At 37.1% G+C, this 17,026-nt stretch overlaps 1 protein-coding gene across 1 annotated transcript in view; it reads left to right on the top strand.

Moving 5' to 3' along the window:
* LOC111155597 (G protein-coupled receptor 158) overlaps window positions 1–17,026 on the top strand; it is a 413,796-nt gene that overhangs the window by 366,806 nt on the left and 29,964 nt on the right. Inside the window, exon 7 of the mRNA XM_022515856.1 lies at window positions 7,477–7,715. Within this exon, the coding sequence (XP_022371564.1) occupies window positions 7,477–7,715 (239 nt within the window). The remainder of the gene's footprint in view (window positions 1–7,476; window positions 7,716–17,026) is intronic.

Below are 17,026 nucleotides of genomic sequence, written 5' to 3'. Positions count from 1 at the left end.
TCTTCAAATGTTCCTATTGACTTTTTTCTCTCCTTCCTGGAACTCCCATTTTGCAGATCTTGATATTCTTAATAGTGTAGCACAGGTCTCTTAGGCTCTGTTTATTATTCTTCATTTTATCTTCATTTCTGTTCCTCACACCATATAATCTCAATTTACCTATATTCAAATTTACTGACTCTTCTACATGGTTGAATCTGCACTTAAATCCTTTTAGTGAATTTTTCATTTCAGTTATTTCAATTCATTTCAGTTATTGTATTTTTCAACTTCAGAATTTCTGTTTGGTTCCTTTATATAATTTCTATCTATATTGATATTCTTTTGTTGTTTTTAAACATCATTCTTTCTTTACTTTAGTTCTTTGCACATGGTTTTTGTTAGCTTTTTGACCATATTTAATATAGTTAAAGTCTTTGTCTGGTAAGTATAATGCCTGAGCTTCCCGAGAGACGGTTTCCGTTAATTTAATTTTTTCCATGTGGGCCACACACCCTTCTTTCTTTCCCTGTTTCTTTTTTTCTTCTTTTTTTTTTTTTTTAGAAACTGGAAATTTTGAATATTATAATGTGATAAATCTGGAATCAGATTCTTCATCCTCCCCAGCATTTATTGTTGTTCCTTGTTGTAGTTGCTGCTGTTGGTTTGTTTACTGGCTTTTCTGAACTAATTCTGTAATATCTTTGTTTTATATAGCCACTGAAGTCTCTGTTCTGTTCTGTTGACTTAGTGACGAGCTAGTGGTTTAACAGAGATTTCCTTAAAGCCTTGAACAAAAAACTTTTTAAAATTTAGTTTTTGTACATGGACTTTGTGTGTATATGTGTATGTTGGGACATGTCATCAACACTCAGTCAGGTACTTTACAACTTTGCCTTAGACTTTACTTCCTGCTTATGCAGAGTCTCAGGTCAGCAAGGTATGAAAGTTTAAGGCCTTATTAAGTCTTTTCTGAGTATTTTCCAGCTTTCCAGATACCTGGGAATATATGGAAGTTTTTCAAAACCCTTTTTGCTCAGATCTCATTCCCCAGCCTTTCTTCCTTTTTGTTTAGTCTGTTTTCTGTCCTAACCATTATCTCTTGTTCCAAGTGACATCAACCAATCCATTTGCCTTTAACTGTTTTAGTCAGATGACCCCCAAGTAGGGATCCCAGCCTTAGGAATGTTCCCAGTTGAGTGAAATAAAGCAGACCCTTCGAAACACAAGTCAAAACCACAATGACATATCACCTCAACACCTGTCAGAATGGATAAAATCATAAATACAAGAAACAACAAATGTTGGCGTGGATGTGGAGAAAAAAGAACCATCTTGCACTATTGGTGGGAATGCAGACTGGTACAGTCACTGTGGAAAACAGTATGGAGGTTCCTCAGAAAGTTAAAAAATAGAACTACCCTATGATCTAGTAATCACACTATTGGGTACTTACTCAAAAAAATACAAAAACAGTAATTCAGAGGGATACATGCACCCCTGTATTACAGCATTTTTTACAATAGCCAAATTATGGAAGCAACCCAAGTGTCCATCAATAGATGAATGGATATAGAAGATGTTAAAATATATATATATACATATATATATATGTATATATATGTGTGTGTGTGTATACACACACACACACACCACACAATGGAATATTATTCAGCCATAAAAAGAATAAAATCTTACTATTTACAATAACATGGATGGAGCTAGAGACTATAATGCTAAGCAAAATAAGTCGATCAGATACACAAATACCATATGATTTCATGCATATGTGAAATTTAAGAAACAAAATAAATGAGCAAAGGAAAAAAAGAGAGAGAGAGATAAGCCACAAAAAATAGACTCTTAACTCTAGAAAACAAATTGATGGTTACCAGAGGGGAGGTTGGTGGGAAAATGGGTAAAATAGATGTTGGGATTAAAGAGTATACGTGTCATGATGAGAACTGATTAATGTATAGACTTATTGAATCACTGTATTTTACACTTGAAAGTAATACAACACTCCATATTAACTATACTGGAATTAAAAAATAATAATAATAAAGGCAGGCCCTTTGAACTAGTCTTTCAGGGAGCCTCCAGAAGTCAAAATGAGCAACCACAATTTTTTAAGAATAAGATCCATTGTGTTTGCCTAGTACTACTTACTTGTCCTGAAAATGCATGATGTTGTCTTTGAGTTCACCACTGACCTGGGGAATGGGAAATAGGACACTGGATAGAACAGTATGTTAAAATGTCACAAAACTCTTTTACTCAGATTCAGCTGTTTTCCTCTTGTTAAACATCCTTCTGGTTTCTGTAAGCTTTTGATTCTTTTCCAGGGTTCCAAAAAAGAGTTGATTCTAATAGCTTTTGCCACTTTATTCATTGCTTTTATGGATGGATAGACTTATGGGGTTCTTTATTCTACTACTTTTGCTGATACCATTACCCAAAACCATTATATTTTAATTGCCTATTCATTTATATTTACTACATTATAATAAGCCTGAGAGCAGGTAGATGTTGCATTTGCATTCCTAATAAGTTTACAGATGATGTTGATGATAATGGTTTAGGAACCACTGACCTAGAGCAAGCAACATCTAAACTGAGCCATGAAAGAATAGATAGGAATTAGGTAAATTAGGTGTTGGTATTATGGAAGGGAGGAGCAGTGAGGAGAGCTGAGGGCAAGGTTCAGACAGAGGACACCAGCAGATAGTTCACAGGGACCTGCAGGTTTGTAGGAAAAGGAGAGTGATGAGAGATGAGGCTGCAAAGGCAAGAGAGAACCAATATTCAAAGACGTTTAAAGGCCTTTTACCATATGAAGGAGCCAGGATTTGGGTGGAGAGCCACTGAAGGACTATAATCAGGGAGCAACATGATCAGAAGTGATCACTGTGGCTTCAGTGTAAGGTGTGGATTGAAGGTGGACAAGACCAGTAAGTAGACTAATTATGAAGCTACTGTAGGAGTAGGTTGATGACCAAGAACTATATAGGGACAGTGAAGATAAAGAAAAAGAAAGATTTGAAAGATATTTAAGAGGTAGAAATTAAATTTCTAAACACTCATTACATGTCTGGAATGTAGGTGAGGGAGAAAAATTAAAGTATATTCCTAGGTTTCTCCTTTGATCAATTAAATGGTAATAGTCACTGAGACAGGTAACATAGGAGAAAAGAAGGCTAGAGGAGCAAGGAGTAGGGAGAGGGATAATTTAATTTGGGGACCTATTGATGTCTAGTAGGTCACTGAGTAGAGAGATTTTGAGCTCAGGAGAGAGATCTAAACTAAGACCCAGATCTGGAACTTTCCAGTCCATAGATAACTGAAACAGGGGAGTAGATGGAATTCCCTGGGTACAATATGTAGAGCAAGAAATAGATCTAGATGGCTACATTTTGGATATCCGTGAGAAATGCTACCACTTAAGGGGACACCTGGGGAAGAAGAATGTGCATTAGAGACTACAAAGTTGCTGACAGAGGAAGAGGAAGAAAATCAAGAGGACATGACAGAATGGAAGCCAGGTGCTTTAGCCATGCTGAAAGGTGGAGAGAGATCAATTAACATAAGGAGCAACAATATCAATTATGTACTTGAAGACAGTAATTGATAACCTAAGTACAAGTCCTGACAGGGGAGTTTCATGCGTTTAAGCCAGAAATGTATGGGAAGTGAAAAAGTAGAGGCACGTAATATAGTGACAGCCAATTCATGGGTTGTCCTTTTCATTGTTTCAACACAATTTCTATGAATTTATCTACTACTAATAATGAAAACTTAGTATAGTCTTTAAATATGCCTTTTCATATTAAATTCTGGAAATTTCTTGCAGTCTTCTTGTATATGTTACTGCTTTCCTTCAGAAATAGTGAGACCTTCTGAACAGATGGGTAGCCTGAAGAATTATCTATGAAAAAAAATAGTAGAAAAAGTAATCTAAGAAATTCAATGATTGTATTTTTTTTCCTACGGCTGTATTTCATACAAATGCACATCTAAAGATTTCCTTTTTCGAAGTTGGTTTTTCAGGAATGAACCCATATAAACTAACAAGAGCTTCTTTTTAAAGGTATGGCAGAATTTTCATTTTATTTTAAGGCAACGCTAGAAAAATGCATCTTATTCCATAATACCAAAACTAATATCCTAAAATGCTTACATTGAGGTGCAGACTTGTGTTAGTGTATTTCCCAGGATTCAAAAACCAGTTAAAATCAATAACGGGAGACTCATGAGGGATTTTGCTTTGTTTTTTTCCTGCCTGGAAATGAGATAATGGGACCTGTGACAATCTTGAATTCTAGAATATATAATAAATATCCAGAGGGTCATCTGGAAAACATGAAAATTTCTAATAATTTAGAATTGGGATTTATTGACTGAAAGATTACCAACCTGGGATCGTACAGATTTCCTTTGCAAAATGCGACTAATATTTCCTGCTCTGTACTTTGTTATGTGATTTCCTTCAGCTAGAATATCTCCTTATATCTTCTTCACTTTCCCCTATTTCTGTTGGTATCCATCAAAGTCCAGATCAAATACCACCGATTCTATTAGCTTACTATACTTATTAAGTACAAACAACATAGAATATGTGCTGTTTTATATGGCAGTTATTTGCATACTTATTTCTAGTTAAACTGTAAGCTTCTGGAACTATATCTTATTCCCCCATGTTGCCTAACATGGTACCCAGCATAGGGTTGTCACTATATAAATATTGATTTGTTATGCTTACATTTAAGTTATTCAAATTATATCTAGAATTAGAAGAATTCTCTTTTTTCTGCGCAGCCAAAATATAGAAAGCCATAAAAATGGGCCACGTTTCCTCTTTTGAGTTCCTAGTCATTCAAAATTTAGAATTCATCCAGGTATAACCAGAAACAATGATGTGTACATAGCGGCTGCAAGTTTCTCCTACAGACAATAAGATTGGCACAAGCAAAAACATTAATTTGTTTTAAAGTTTCTCTTATTTCTAAGGGTTCTCTGAAATTTTTGATTTGCTAATTACAATAGAAGGCTTCTTCTAAGATTAGTCATTGGCCAATAAATTGATACACTTGTTTTTTTTTTTTTTAAGATTTTATTTATTTATTTGTCAGAGAGAGAGAGGGAGAGAGAGCGAGCACAGGCAGACAGAATGGCAGGCAGAGGCAGAGGGAGAAGCAGGTTCCCTGACGAGCAAGGAGCCCGATGTGGGACTCGATCCCAGGATGCTGGGATCATGACCTGAGCCGAAGGCAGCTGCTTAACCAACTGAGCCACCCAGGCGTCCCGATACACTTGTTTAAAGCAGAAAAGCATTAAAGAAGTGTGTAAGAGACTATAATTTAAAATGCACAAATAATTATTTAGCAATATTTTTTAAAGTTTTTTTATTATTTTAGAGAGAGGGAGAGAGAGAGCAAGCACGTGCACATGAGTGGGGGTAGGAGCAGAAGGAGAAGGAGAGAAATCCTCAAGCAGACTTTGTGATGATCAGGGAAACCCACATGGGGCTCGATCCCAGGACCCTGAGATGACACGAGTCAAAATTAGGAATCAATGCTTAAGCGACTGAGATGCCCAGGTGCTTCTCATTTACCAATATTTTTGAGAAGAAACTCCTTCTTTGATTATGGGTCTGGTATTTGGAGTGCATTGTTCTCTTTCTAACATAAATCACTGTAATGCATTATCTACTGTTCACAATGTTAATCTTTAAATAAGAGTGTAAATCTAAAGATTTTTTAAGTAATCTGGGTATAGATTCTTTCTAGATTTTTGTTTATTGACCACCCCACTATATTAAAGTTTCCTCACTTTCCCCTAAGTTAACAGCTTATTTAATGATTCACCTATATGCAGTCTTTCCAAAGCATTCAAGATAGATTTTATACAAATAAGTCTCATTTTGTTTCACAGTCATATGTAATTATTTTATTTATAATTTAGTTAAATTATACAAGGTGATAACAGTAGGCACAATTTGGGGACAAAGACAACTGATTCTTAACAAGTAGCAGTTCAGCTGGTTAGAGCAGAAGTGTTAGAGGCATACTAGACAGAGATAGCAAGTTAACTGCCAGTGCCAACATTTAACATAACATGGACAGAACTCAATATGTTTTACGTAGAATGGAGAATAACCGTTAATCTGGTGAACTACTTAAATGGAGAGTAAAGAGATCTACTATACTCTTATTTTATACTAATATCTTTCTGACATTGTTCCACAGGAAAGTTAAGGGTAAGTATTTTATTTAGAATTAAATATCTTCATCCTCTGTGTTAGCTAATGGACCATGGAGTTAAAAGTATAGGGGAAAGAAGAATAAATAAAAATCTGCTAAAAAAAAAAAAAAAAAAAAAACTTTCTTTGCTTGATGTGTTGTGTTGATTCGGGAAGGGTTACCAAAGATCTATAGAAAGAGAAAAAATCGTATAATACATCTAGGCTATTTCAAGTGTGTAGGTTTCATTTCTGGATTTGTAATCATTTTTATGAGGAATTCATAGGAGTACTTCATACAAATTTTTTGAAAGAATGAGATGGATGAGGGAATAGAAAGTTTGGGAAAATAAATTTAATTTTGCCTTTTGGAAATTGATTATGGATAGTATCAGGAACCACTCAATTTTGTGACATAAAATAATCAGAATGAGAGTGGGGAGTTAAATCAGCTAAGAATACTCTGGAGATAAAATTATAGAAAAGGGCAAAAGGAAGGACCTTTGTAGTAAGGTTGGATTTTGTCTCCACACAGTAAGAAAGATGGCACAGTTCTTAGATAATCACTTAATCCAGTAGTTCTCAACCCTGCCTATTCATTTGAATTACATACACAGAAAAAAATTTATTTTAATTGATTTCTTATAGGTCATCCCAAACCTCTTCCTTAGTATGGTGATCTTAATTCAGTTACTCCAGTGTTTAAATACCTCTTCCATAGTTTTCATATTTATTTCATTATGATTTTTGGTAATGTGTTAAATTAATTACAAAGGGAGGTTATTCAAAATAATTTTCAGAAAATACCTTTCATATCATCCTACTGTAAAAAAGTAACTGGTTCAAGGAAGTTTTTGACTTAGTATGATATTGTGAAATCCAACTACTCATTTTCAGGACTGTTTTTGATTCCTCAGAAACCCTGTTCGAACCAGCTTGTCTATAGATCTTGTCTGTGGATCTTAAGATCTTGAGCATGTTCCTTAAAATATTAAGACACACTCAAAAGAATTCCATCCTATACAAATCTGTTGACTCCCTGGCATCTAATGTAGGATACTTGTTTTGCTATTGGAAGATAAAAACTGGAATGAAATGAAGTGACAATATAAGCAATACTGTTTGTGGGTTTTTCTCATGTTAAAACTCTGCATTAAGTAGGTTTTGGTGGGTTTAAATCTCACCCAGGTGAAATAAAGTATTATGGAGTTTTTCTGAGGGTTAAGTTTGCTTCACATGTTGATATTTTGCTTTTCCAGGGTTTTGAAGGTGTTTCTTTCGAGAACAGCCCAGCGGATTCCATATATGACTGGTGGACGGGTCATGAGGATGCTGGCAGTAATGCTCCTGGTAGTATTCTGGTTTCTTGTTGGCTGGACTTCATCTGTTTGCCAGAATTTGGAGAGGCAAATTTCACTTATTGGCCAAGGGCAAACATCTGATCACCTCATCTTCAACATGTGCCTCACCGAGCGCTGGGATTACATGACAGCAGTCGGTATGTGGTCACTTGGTGTGTGCGGTTGGCTTGTCCTTTTTCCAGTGACATTAAAACAGACTTCCTTAGAAGCCTTACCATATCCTTTACGAAACTGAAAGGGATTTCACCTAATGTGGTTTGGGTGAAACAATATTATAAAAAGGACAATAATGACGTATGGAATGCAGACTTTTTCTGAGTTTCCATTCTTTTTCAAAGGCATATAGATTTGTAGCTTTGTTGAGAAAATGTAATCAAGTAAATCAGAAAGGAGAAATGCAGCAAATAAGAGCAACTTCTTCATATACAGAGACTTTCTGTTTTCCATCTTATCAATGTATTCCGATTTGATTAGCAATAGCTATTCTGATTTAGTTCTTTAGGTGGGAGCAAAAGGGAAACCTACTGGTATTTTTTATATAGTTTTGGTCCTTTAATATTTCAGGTTTGGGATCTAGGGCACTCTTTGGGTAAAGATTTTTCCCTGCAGACTTCTTAATTGATCTATCGTTCTTCTAAAGATAATTTATTAGGAATTCTCTGGAGGTCCAGTATTACACAAAAATGAAGCCACGCTCGCTGGGGTTAGTAAGAATTCTGTGACTGAGAAGCTGGAGAACTTGGAGAATCACATGATGTCTCAGGCCAGAAGCACAGGTTTTTCTGGTACCTTGGTTTTTGGAAAATGAGGAAGAGAAATCAGTAGGAATAATTCTGTTGTTAACATTCGGCTATTTTTTTTTTTATATAAAATAATTGGCTCTTGTTTTTGTTCCACTTTATATTTTTATTCCAAATTCTGTTTCTGACAGATGGAACAAGTTAAGGTTACCTGCTCAATTGACAGTTAATGCTTTTTTTTTTTTTTATTTAAGTTTTATTTTTTTAAAAACATATAATATCTTTTTATCCCCAGGGGTACAGGTCTGTGAATCGCCAGGTTTACACACTTCACAGCACTCACCATAGCACATACCCTCCCCAATGTCCATAATCCCACCCCCCCAACCCCCTCCCCCCATTAACCCTCAGTTTGTTTTGTGAGATTGAGTCACTTATGGTTTGTCTCCCTCCCAATCCCATCTTGTTTCATTTATTCTTCTCCTACACCCTTAACCCCCCATGTTGCATCTCCTCTCCCTCATATCAGGGAGATCATATGATAGTTGTCTTTCTCCGATTGACTTATTTCGCTAAGCATGATACCGTCTAGTTCCATCCACGTCGTTGCAAAAGGCAAGATTTCATTTCTTTTGATGGCTGCATAGTATTCCATTGTGTATATATACCACATCTTCTTTATCCATTCGTCTGTTGATGGACATCTAGGTTCTTTCCATAGTTTGGCTATTGTAGACATTGCTGCTATAAACATTCGGGTGCACGTGCCCCTTCGGATCACTACGTTTGTATCTTTAGGGTAAATACCCAGCAGTGCAATTGCTGGGTCATAGGGTAGTTCTATTTTCAACATCTTGAGGAACCTCCATGCTGTTTTCCAGAGTGGTTGCACCAGCTTGCATTCCCACCAACAGTGTAGGAGGGTTCCCCTTTCTCCGCATCCTCGCCAGCATCTGTCATTTCCTGACTTGTTAATTTTAGCCATTCTGACTGGTGTGAGGTGGTATCTCATTGTTGTTTTGATTTGTATTTCCCTGATGCCGAGTGATATGGAGCACTTTTTCATGTGTCTGTTGGCCATCTGGATGTCTTCTTTGCAGAAATGTCTGTTCATGTCCTCTGCCCATTTCTTGATTGGATTATTTGTTCTTTGGGTGTTGAGTTTGCTAAGTTCTTTATAAATTTTGGACACTAGCCCTTTATCTGATATGTCATTTGCAAATATCTTCTCCCATTCTGTCAGTTGTCTTTTGGTTTTGTTGACTGTTTCCTTTGCTGTGCAAAAGCTTTTGATCTTGATAAAATCCCAATAGTTCATTTTTTCCCTTGCTTCCCTTGCCTTTGGCGATGTTCCTAGGAAGATGTTGCTGCGGCTGAGGTCGAAGAGGTTGCTGCCTGTGTTCTCCTCAAGGATTTTGATGGATTCCTTTCTCACATTGAGATCCTTCATCCATTTTGAGTCTATTTTCGTGTGTGGTGTAAGGAAATGATCCAATTTCATTTTTCTGCATGTGGCTGTCCAATTTTCCCAACACCATTTGTTGAAGAGGCTGTCTTTTTTCCATTGGATATTCTTTCCTGCTTTGTCGAAGATTAGTTGACCATAGAGTTGAGGGTCTATTTCTGGGCTCTCTATTCTGTTCCATTGATCTATGTGTCTGTTTTTGTGCCAGTACCATGCTGTCTTGATGATGACAGCTTTGTAATAGAGCTTGAAGTCTGGAATTGTGATGCCACCAACTTTGGCTTTCTTTTTCAATATTGCTTTGGCTATTCGAGGTCTTTTCTGGTTCCATATAAATTTTAGGATTATTTGTTCCATTTCTTTGAAAAAAATGGATGGTACTTTGATAGGAATTGCATTAAATGTGTAGATTGCTTTAGGTAGCATAGACATTTTCACAATATTTATTCTTCGAATCCAGGAGCATGGAACATTTTTCCATTTCTTTGTGTCTTCCTCAATTTCTTTCATGAGTACTTTATAGTTTTCTGTGTATAGATTCTTAATCTCTTTGGTTAGATTTATTCCTAGGTATCTTATAGTTTTGGGTGCAATTGTAAATGGGATGGACTCCTTAATTTCTCTTTCTTCTGTCTTGTTGTTGGTGTAGAGAAATGCAACTGATTTCTGTGCATTGATTTTATATCCTGACACTTTACTGAATTCCTGTACAAGTTCTAGCAGTTTTGGAGTGGAGTCTTTTGGGTTTTCCACATATAGTATCATATCATCTGCGAAGAGTGATAGTTTGACTTCTTCTTTGCTGATTTGGATGCCTTTAATTTCCTTTTGTTGTCTGATTGCTGAAGCTAGGACTTCTAGTACTATGTTGAATAGCAGTGGTGATAACGGACATCCCTGCCGTGTTCCCGACCTTAGCGGAAAAGCTTTCAGTTTTTCTCCATTGAGAATGATATTTGCGGTGGGTTTTTCATAGATGGCTTTGATAATATTGAGGTATGTGCCCTCTATCCCTACACTTTGAAGAGTTTTGATCAGGAAGGGATGCTGTACTTTGTCAAATGCTTTTTCAGCATCTATGGAGAGTATCATATGGTTCTTGTTCTTTCTTTTATTAATGTGTTGTATCACATTGATTGATTTGCGGATGTTGAACCAACCTTGCAGCCCTGGAATAAATCCCACTTGGTCGTGGTGAATAAATAATCCTTTTAATGTACTGTTGAATCCTATTGGCTAGTATTTTGGCGAGAATTTTTGCATCTGTGTTCATCAAGGATATTGGTCTGTAGTTCTCTTTTTTGATGGGATCCTTGTCTGGTTTTGGGATCAAGGTGATGCTGGCCTCATAAAATGAGTTTGGAAGTTTTCCTTCCATTTCTATTTTTTGGAACAGTTTCAGGAGAATAGGAATTAGTTCTTCTTTAAATGTTTGGTAGAATTCCCCCGGGAAGCCGTCTGGCCCTGGGTTTTTGTTTGTTTGGAGATTTTTGATGACTGTTTCAATCTCCTTACTGGTTATGGGTCTGTTCAGGCTTTCTATTTCTTCCTGGTTCAGTTGTGGTAGTTTATATGTCTCTAGGAATGCATCCATTTCTTCCAGATTGTCAAATTTGTTGGCGTAGAGTTGCTCATAGTATGTTCTTATAATTGTCTGTATTTCTTTGGTGTTAGTTTTGATCTCTCCTCTTTCATTCATGATTTTATTTATTTGGGTCCTTTCTCTTTTCTTTTTGATAAGTCTGGCCAGGGGTTTATCGATCTTATTAATTCTTTCAAAGAACCAGCTCCTAGTTTCATTGATTTGTTCTATTGTTTTTTTGGTTTCTATTTCATTGATTTCTGCTCTGATCTTTATGATTTCTCTTCTCCTGCTGGGTTTAGGGTTTCTTTCTTGTTCTTTCTCCAGCTCCTTTAGGTGTAGGGTTAGGTTGTGTACCTGAGACCTTTCTTGTTTCTTGAGAAAGGCTTGTACCGCTATATATTTTCCTCTCAGGACTGCCTTTGTTGTGTCCCACAGATTTTGAACCGTTGTGTTTTCATTATCATTTGTTTCCATGAATTTTTTCAACTCTTCTTTAATTTCCTGGTTGACCCATTCATTCTTTAGAAGGATGCTGTTTAGTCTCCATGTATTTGGGTTCTTTCCAAATTTCCTCTTGTGATTGAGTTCTAGCTTCAGAGCATTGTGGTCTGAAAATATGCACGGAATGATCCCAATCTTTTGATAACGGTTGAGACCTGATTTAGGACCGAGAATATGATCTATTCTGGAGAATGTTCCATGTGCACTAGAGAAGAATGTGTATTCTGTTGCTTTGGGATGAAATGTTCTGAATATATCTGTGATGTCCATCTGGTCCAGTGTGTCATTTAAGGCCTTGATTTCCTTGTTGATCTTTTGCTTGGATGATCTGTCCATTTCAGTGAGGGGAGTGTTAAAGTCCCCTACGATTATTGTATTATTGTCGATGTGTTTCTTTGATTTTGTTATTAATTGGTTTATATAGTTGGCTGCTCCCATGTTAGGGGCATAGATATTTAAAATTGTTAGATCTTCTTGTTGGACAGTTCCTTTGAGTATGATATAGTGTCCTTCCTCATCTCTTATTATAGTCTTTGGCTTAAAATCTAATTGATCTGATATAAGGATTGCCACTCCTGCTTTTTTCTGATGTCCATTAGCATGGTAAATTTTTTTCCACCCCCTCACTTTAAATCTGGAGGTGTCTTCGGGTTTAAGATGAGTTTCTTGTAGGCAACATATAGATGGGTTTTGTTTTTTTATCCATTCTGATACCCTGTGTCTTTTGATTGGGGCATTTAGCCCATTCACATTCAGGGTAAGTATTGAGAGATATGAATTTAGTGCCATTGTATTGCCTGTAAGGTGACTGTTATTGTATATTGTCTCTGTTCCTTTCTGATCTACTACTTTTAGGGTCTCTCTTTGCTTAGAGGACCCCTTTCAATATTTCCTGTAGAGCCGGTTTGGTATTTGCAAATTCTTTCAGTTTTTGTTTGTCCTGGAAGCTTTTCATCTCTCCTTCTATTTTCAATGATAGCCTAGCTGGATATAGTATTCTTGGCTGCATGTTTTTCTCGTTTAGTACTCTGAATATATCATGCCAGCTCTTTCTGGCCTGCCAGGTCTCTGTGGATAAGTCTGCTGCCAATCTAATATTTTTACCATTGTATGTTACAGACTTCTTTTCCCGGGCTGCTTTCAGGATCTTCTCTTTGTCCCTAAGACTTGTAAATTTTACTATTAGGTGACGGGGTGTGGACCTATTCTTATTGATTTTGAGGGGGGTTCTCTGAATCTCCTGGATTTTGATGCTTGTTCCCTTTGCCATATTGGGGAAATTCTCTCCAATAATTCTCTCCAATATACCTTCTGCTCCCCTCTCTGTTTCCTCTTCTTCTGGAATCCCAATTATTCTAATGTTGTTTCGTCTTATGGTGTCACTTATCTCTCGAATTCTCCCCTCATGGTCCAGTAGCTGTTTGTCCCTCTTTTGCTCAGCTTCTTTATTCTCTGTCATTTGGTCTTCTATATCACTAATTCTTTCTTCTGCCTCATTTATCCTAGCAGTGAGAGCCTCCATTTTTGATTGCACCTCATTAATAGCTTTTTTGATTTCAACTTGGTTAGATTTTAGTTCTTTTATTTCTCCAGAAAGGGCTTTTATCTCTCCGGAGAGGGTTTCTCTAATATCTTCCATGCCTTTTTCGAGCCCGGCTAGAACCTTGAGAATCGTCATTCTGAACTCTAGATCTGACATATTACCAACGTCTGTATTGATTAGGTCCCTAGCCTTTGGTACTGCCTCTTGTTCTTTTTTTTGTGGTGAATTTTTCCGCCTTGTCATTTTGTCCAGATAAGAGTAGATGAAGGAGCAAGTGAAATACTAAAAGGGTGGCAACAACCCCAGGAAAATATGCTTTAGCCAAATCAGAAGAGATCCCAAATCATGAGGGGGAGAAAGGGGATAAAAAGAGGTTCAGAAAGAAGAAAAAGAAAAAAAAAAAAAAAAAAAAAAAAAAAAAAGGAAGAAACAAATAAAAAAAGAAAACCAATAAAGAAAAATATATAAAAAGGAAAAAATATATATATATTAGATAAACTAGTTAAAAAACGTTAAAAAAGAAAAGGGTAAAAGTTAAAAAAAAATTTAGCAGAAGAAGAAAAATAAATTGAAAAAGAAAAAAAATTTTAAATTAACTGCAAGGCTAAAGAATCATGGGGAGAAAGCCATGAGTTCCGTGCTTTGCTTTCTCCTCCTTTGGAATTACGCTGCTCTCCTTGGTATTGAAACTGTCCTCCTTGGTAGGTGAACTTGATCCTGGCTGGGCTTCTTGTTGATCTTCTCGGGGAGGGGCCTGTTGTAGTGATTCTCAAGTGTCTTTGCCCCGGGCGGAGTTGCACCGCCCTTACCAGGGGCCGGTCTGAGTAATCCGCTCGGGTTTGCTTTCGGGAGCTTTTGTTCCCTGAGCGCTTTCCGTAGAGTTCTGGAGGGCGGGAATGAAGATGGCGGCCTCCCAGTCTCTGGCCCGGAGGAGCCGAGAGCCCGGGGCCCCACTCCTCAGTGTGCCCTCAGAGAACAGCACCGATTTACTCCCGTCACCCTGCCTCCGGCCGCGCTCCGAGCTGACCGAGCCTGCAACCGGTTCAAGGTAACCCCAAGCTGAGAGTCACTCCTCGGCTCTGTCTCTGTAGCCGGCTTCCCCGTTCTAATACCTGTAAGCTCTGCGACACTCAGACGCCCCCGATCCTTCTGTGACCCTGCGGGACCTGAGGCCACGCTGACCCTGCGTGGGCTTCACCCCGGTTAAGCCTCTGGAGCGATGTCCCTCAGCGGAACAGACTTTTAAAAGTCCCGATTTTGTGCTCCGTTGCTCCGCCGCTTGCCGGGAGCCGGCCCCTCCCCCCCGCGGTCTATCTTCCCGTCGCTTTGGATTCACTTCTCCGCCCGTCCTACCTTTCCGAAAGTGGTTGATTTTCTGTTTCTAGAGTTGCTGTTCTTCTTCTCTTCGATCTCCCGTTGGATTTGTAGGTGTTTGCAGTCTTTAGATAAGCTATCTAGCTGATCTCCCGCTACCTGAAGTAGTCTCAGCCTGCTACTTCTCCGCCATCTTGACTCCTCTCCAACATTCGGCTATTTTAAGCCAGGCCTCTAAAGATAGGAAAAATAATGAAAACAAATTTTTGTTATTTGGTTGTCATTCTCCTCAATACACCACAGAACGAATCTTATTTTTTGTTTGGCAGATGTCAAAAATAAACACATGGGTCTAATTCCTATTTTCTGTCTCCCCCATATTTGGCAATTGTTGGTTGAATATTCACATTTAGTATTTTGCTAGAAGTTAATAAAAGGTGTATTTAATTTATAACTTAAATGTAATAATATTTTTCTGGACAAGATATTTTAGGAATTTTATTGGCCTGATATCTATAATAATAAAGCAATGTGGGTATGTAAAAGGAATGATTATAATGATTCTATGAAAAGCCAACCATCATTATTTTGATCAATATCAAAGAAGATATCAGAAATTATCAGTAGATATATATCAGTAGGTACCAATATCAGAAGATAAAACATAGAACTAGTCTGATTCTGACTTTAGTGTCGATATGAAAATTAACTAAATTGTATAGATATGAAATTGCTACTCAGTAGAACCCTCTAACATTATTTTACATTGTTTAATCCAAATTAAGCAAACTAGGAAAAACCATTTTCTCACATTACTGTGAAGAAAAGCCCACTATATTTCATTTGTTTTACAATACTCAAAAATATACAATGACGCATCATTGGGTAGGAAATAAACAAGCAGAAAGTATGGCCTATTTATCTAGCATTTTTAAAAAATTTTGTACACCTTCGTATTGAGATGTATTTAAGACCTTTTAAAATTTCTTTTACACTTTGGAGGAAATCGCATTTGTGATTTTTGATCTCTATTTAGAAATAAATAGGAATATATAGCTGGCAGTAACCTTCAATTTATTTTATATAAACTTTTTTTATATATAAGTAAAAGTTTCGTACAATAAACAAGACCCACTGAGTATCTATCATTTCTCTAGTACGTGTTGAACACTTTGCAGGAGATATAAAAATGTATAAAATTTTTATCCCTCTCATCAAGTAGCTTACTGTTGGTTTATATAAATAATGAATTATTAAAAATTATTAAAAAAACAAAATTATGTGGTAAAAATTTTGGGTATGATAGCAGTTCAATAAGGGAAGACAACAGTTTGGACCAGAACCTAGGAATCTTTTTTTTTTTTTTAAATTTATTCAACAGACATCACAAGTAGGCAGAGAGGCAGGCAGAGAGAGAGGAAGGGAAGCAGGCTCCCCACTGAGCAGAGAGCCTGATGTGGGGCTCCATCCCAGGACCCTGGGATCATGACCTGAGCTGAAGGCAGAGGCTTTAACCCACTGAGCCACCCAGGTGCCCCAGAACCTAGGAATCTTTAAAGAGAAGTTCTTTGAGCCATGGATAACACTTAGGTTATTGTAAAGTGGTACAGAAAATGTTCTCTTTGATAGGAATAGTGCTGGAAGTGGATTGAATTTATATGAAATGTGAAGGAAATGCCCAACTAAAAAAAGAAGATTATGTTGGACTACATTGTGATTAATTCTGGATATTAGGTTTATTGAGTCTTGAAAAGCTGTTAGAGGAATTTGGAGAACTAGGAATGTGATGTGATGTAAGGTCAGTCTAGGAAGGTCAATCTAGATTGCCTTTAGAAGATATATATATACACATATATGTGTAGATACATGTACACACACATATAGTATCTGTGTGGTATATATGTTATAGGTATATACATGTTTGTGTGTATGTATATCTGTATATATGTGTTACACACACACACACACACACACACACACACCCCAAATTCATGGGTTTGGAAAGAAGAATCATTAGAATGGAGAAAGGGCAGTGATTCTCAAACGTGTGGTCTCAGAACCAACGCAGCAGCAACACCTGGGAACCTGTGAGAAATGCACATTCTGGGGCCCATCTCAGACTCACCTAGTCAGACACCAGGATAGTGGGGCCCAGGAGTCTGTGTTTAACACGCTCTGTAGGTAACTCTGATGCTATTCTAAAGTGTAGAACTACTGACTCAGAGGAAGTAATCAGATGAGTTTACATCACCTATCTCAGCTGTGCTCTGGGCACTCCATAATACTGTTTCTCTGATCAG

This window comes from Enhydra lutris, unplaced genomic scaffold (assembly GCF_002288905.1).
Source record: "Enhydra lutris kenyoni isolate GAN:26980312 unplaced genomic scaffold, ASM228890v2 scaffoldscaffold42, whole genome shotgun sequence".
NCBI lineage: Eukaryota > Metazoa > Chordata > Mammalia > Carnivora > Mustelidae > Enhydra > Enhydra lutris.
Note: the sequence above shows the minus strand (reverse complement) of the source record. Positions and strands in the feature narration are given on the sequence as shown.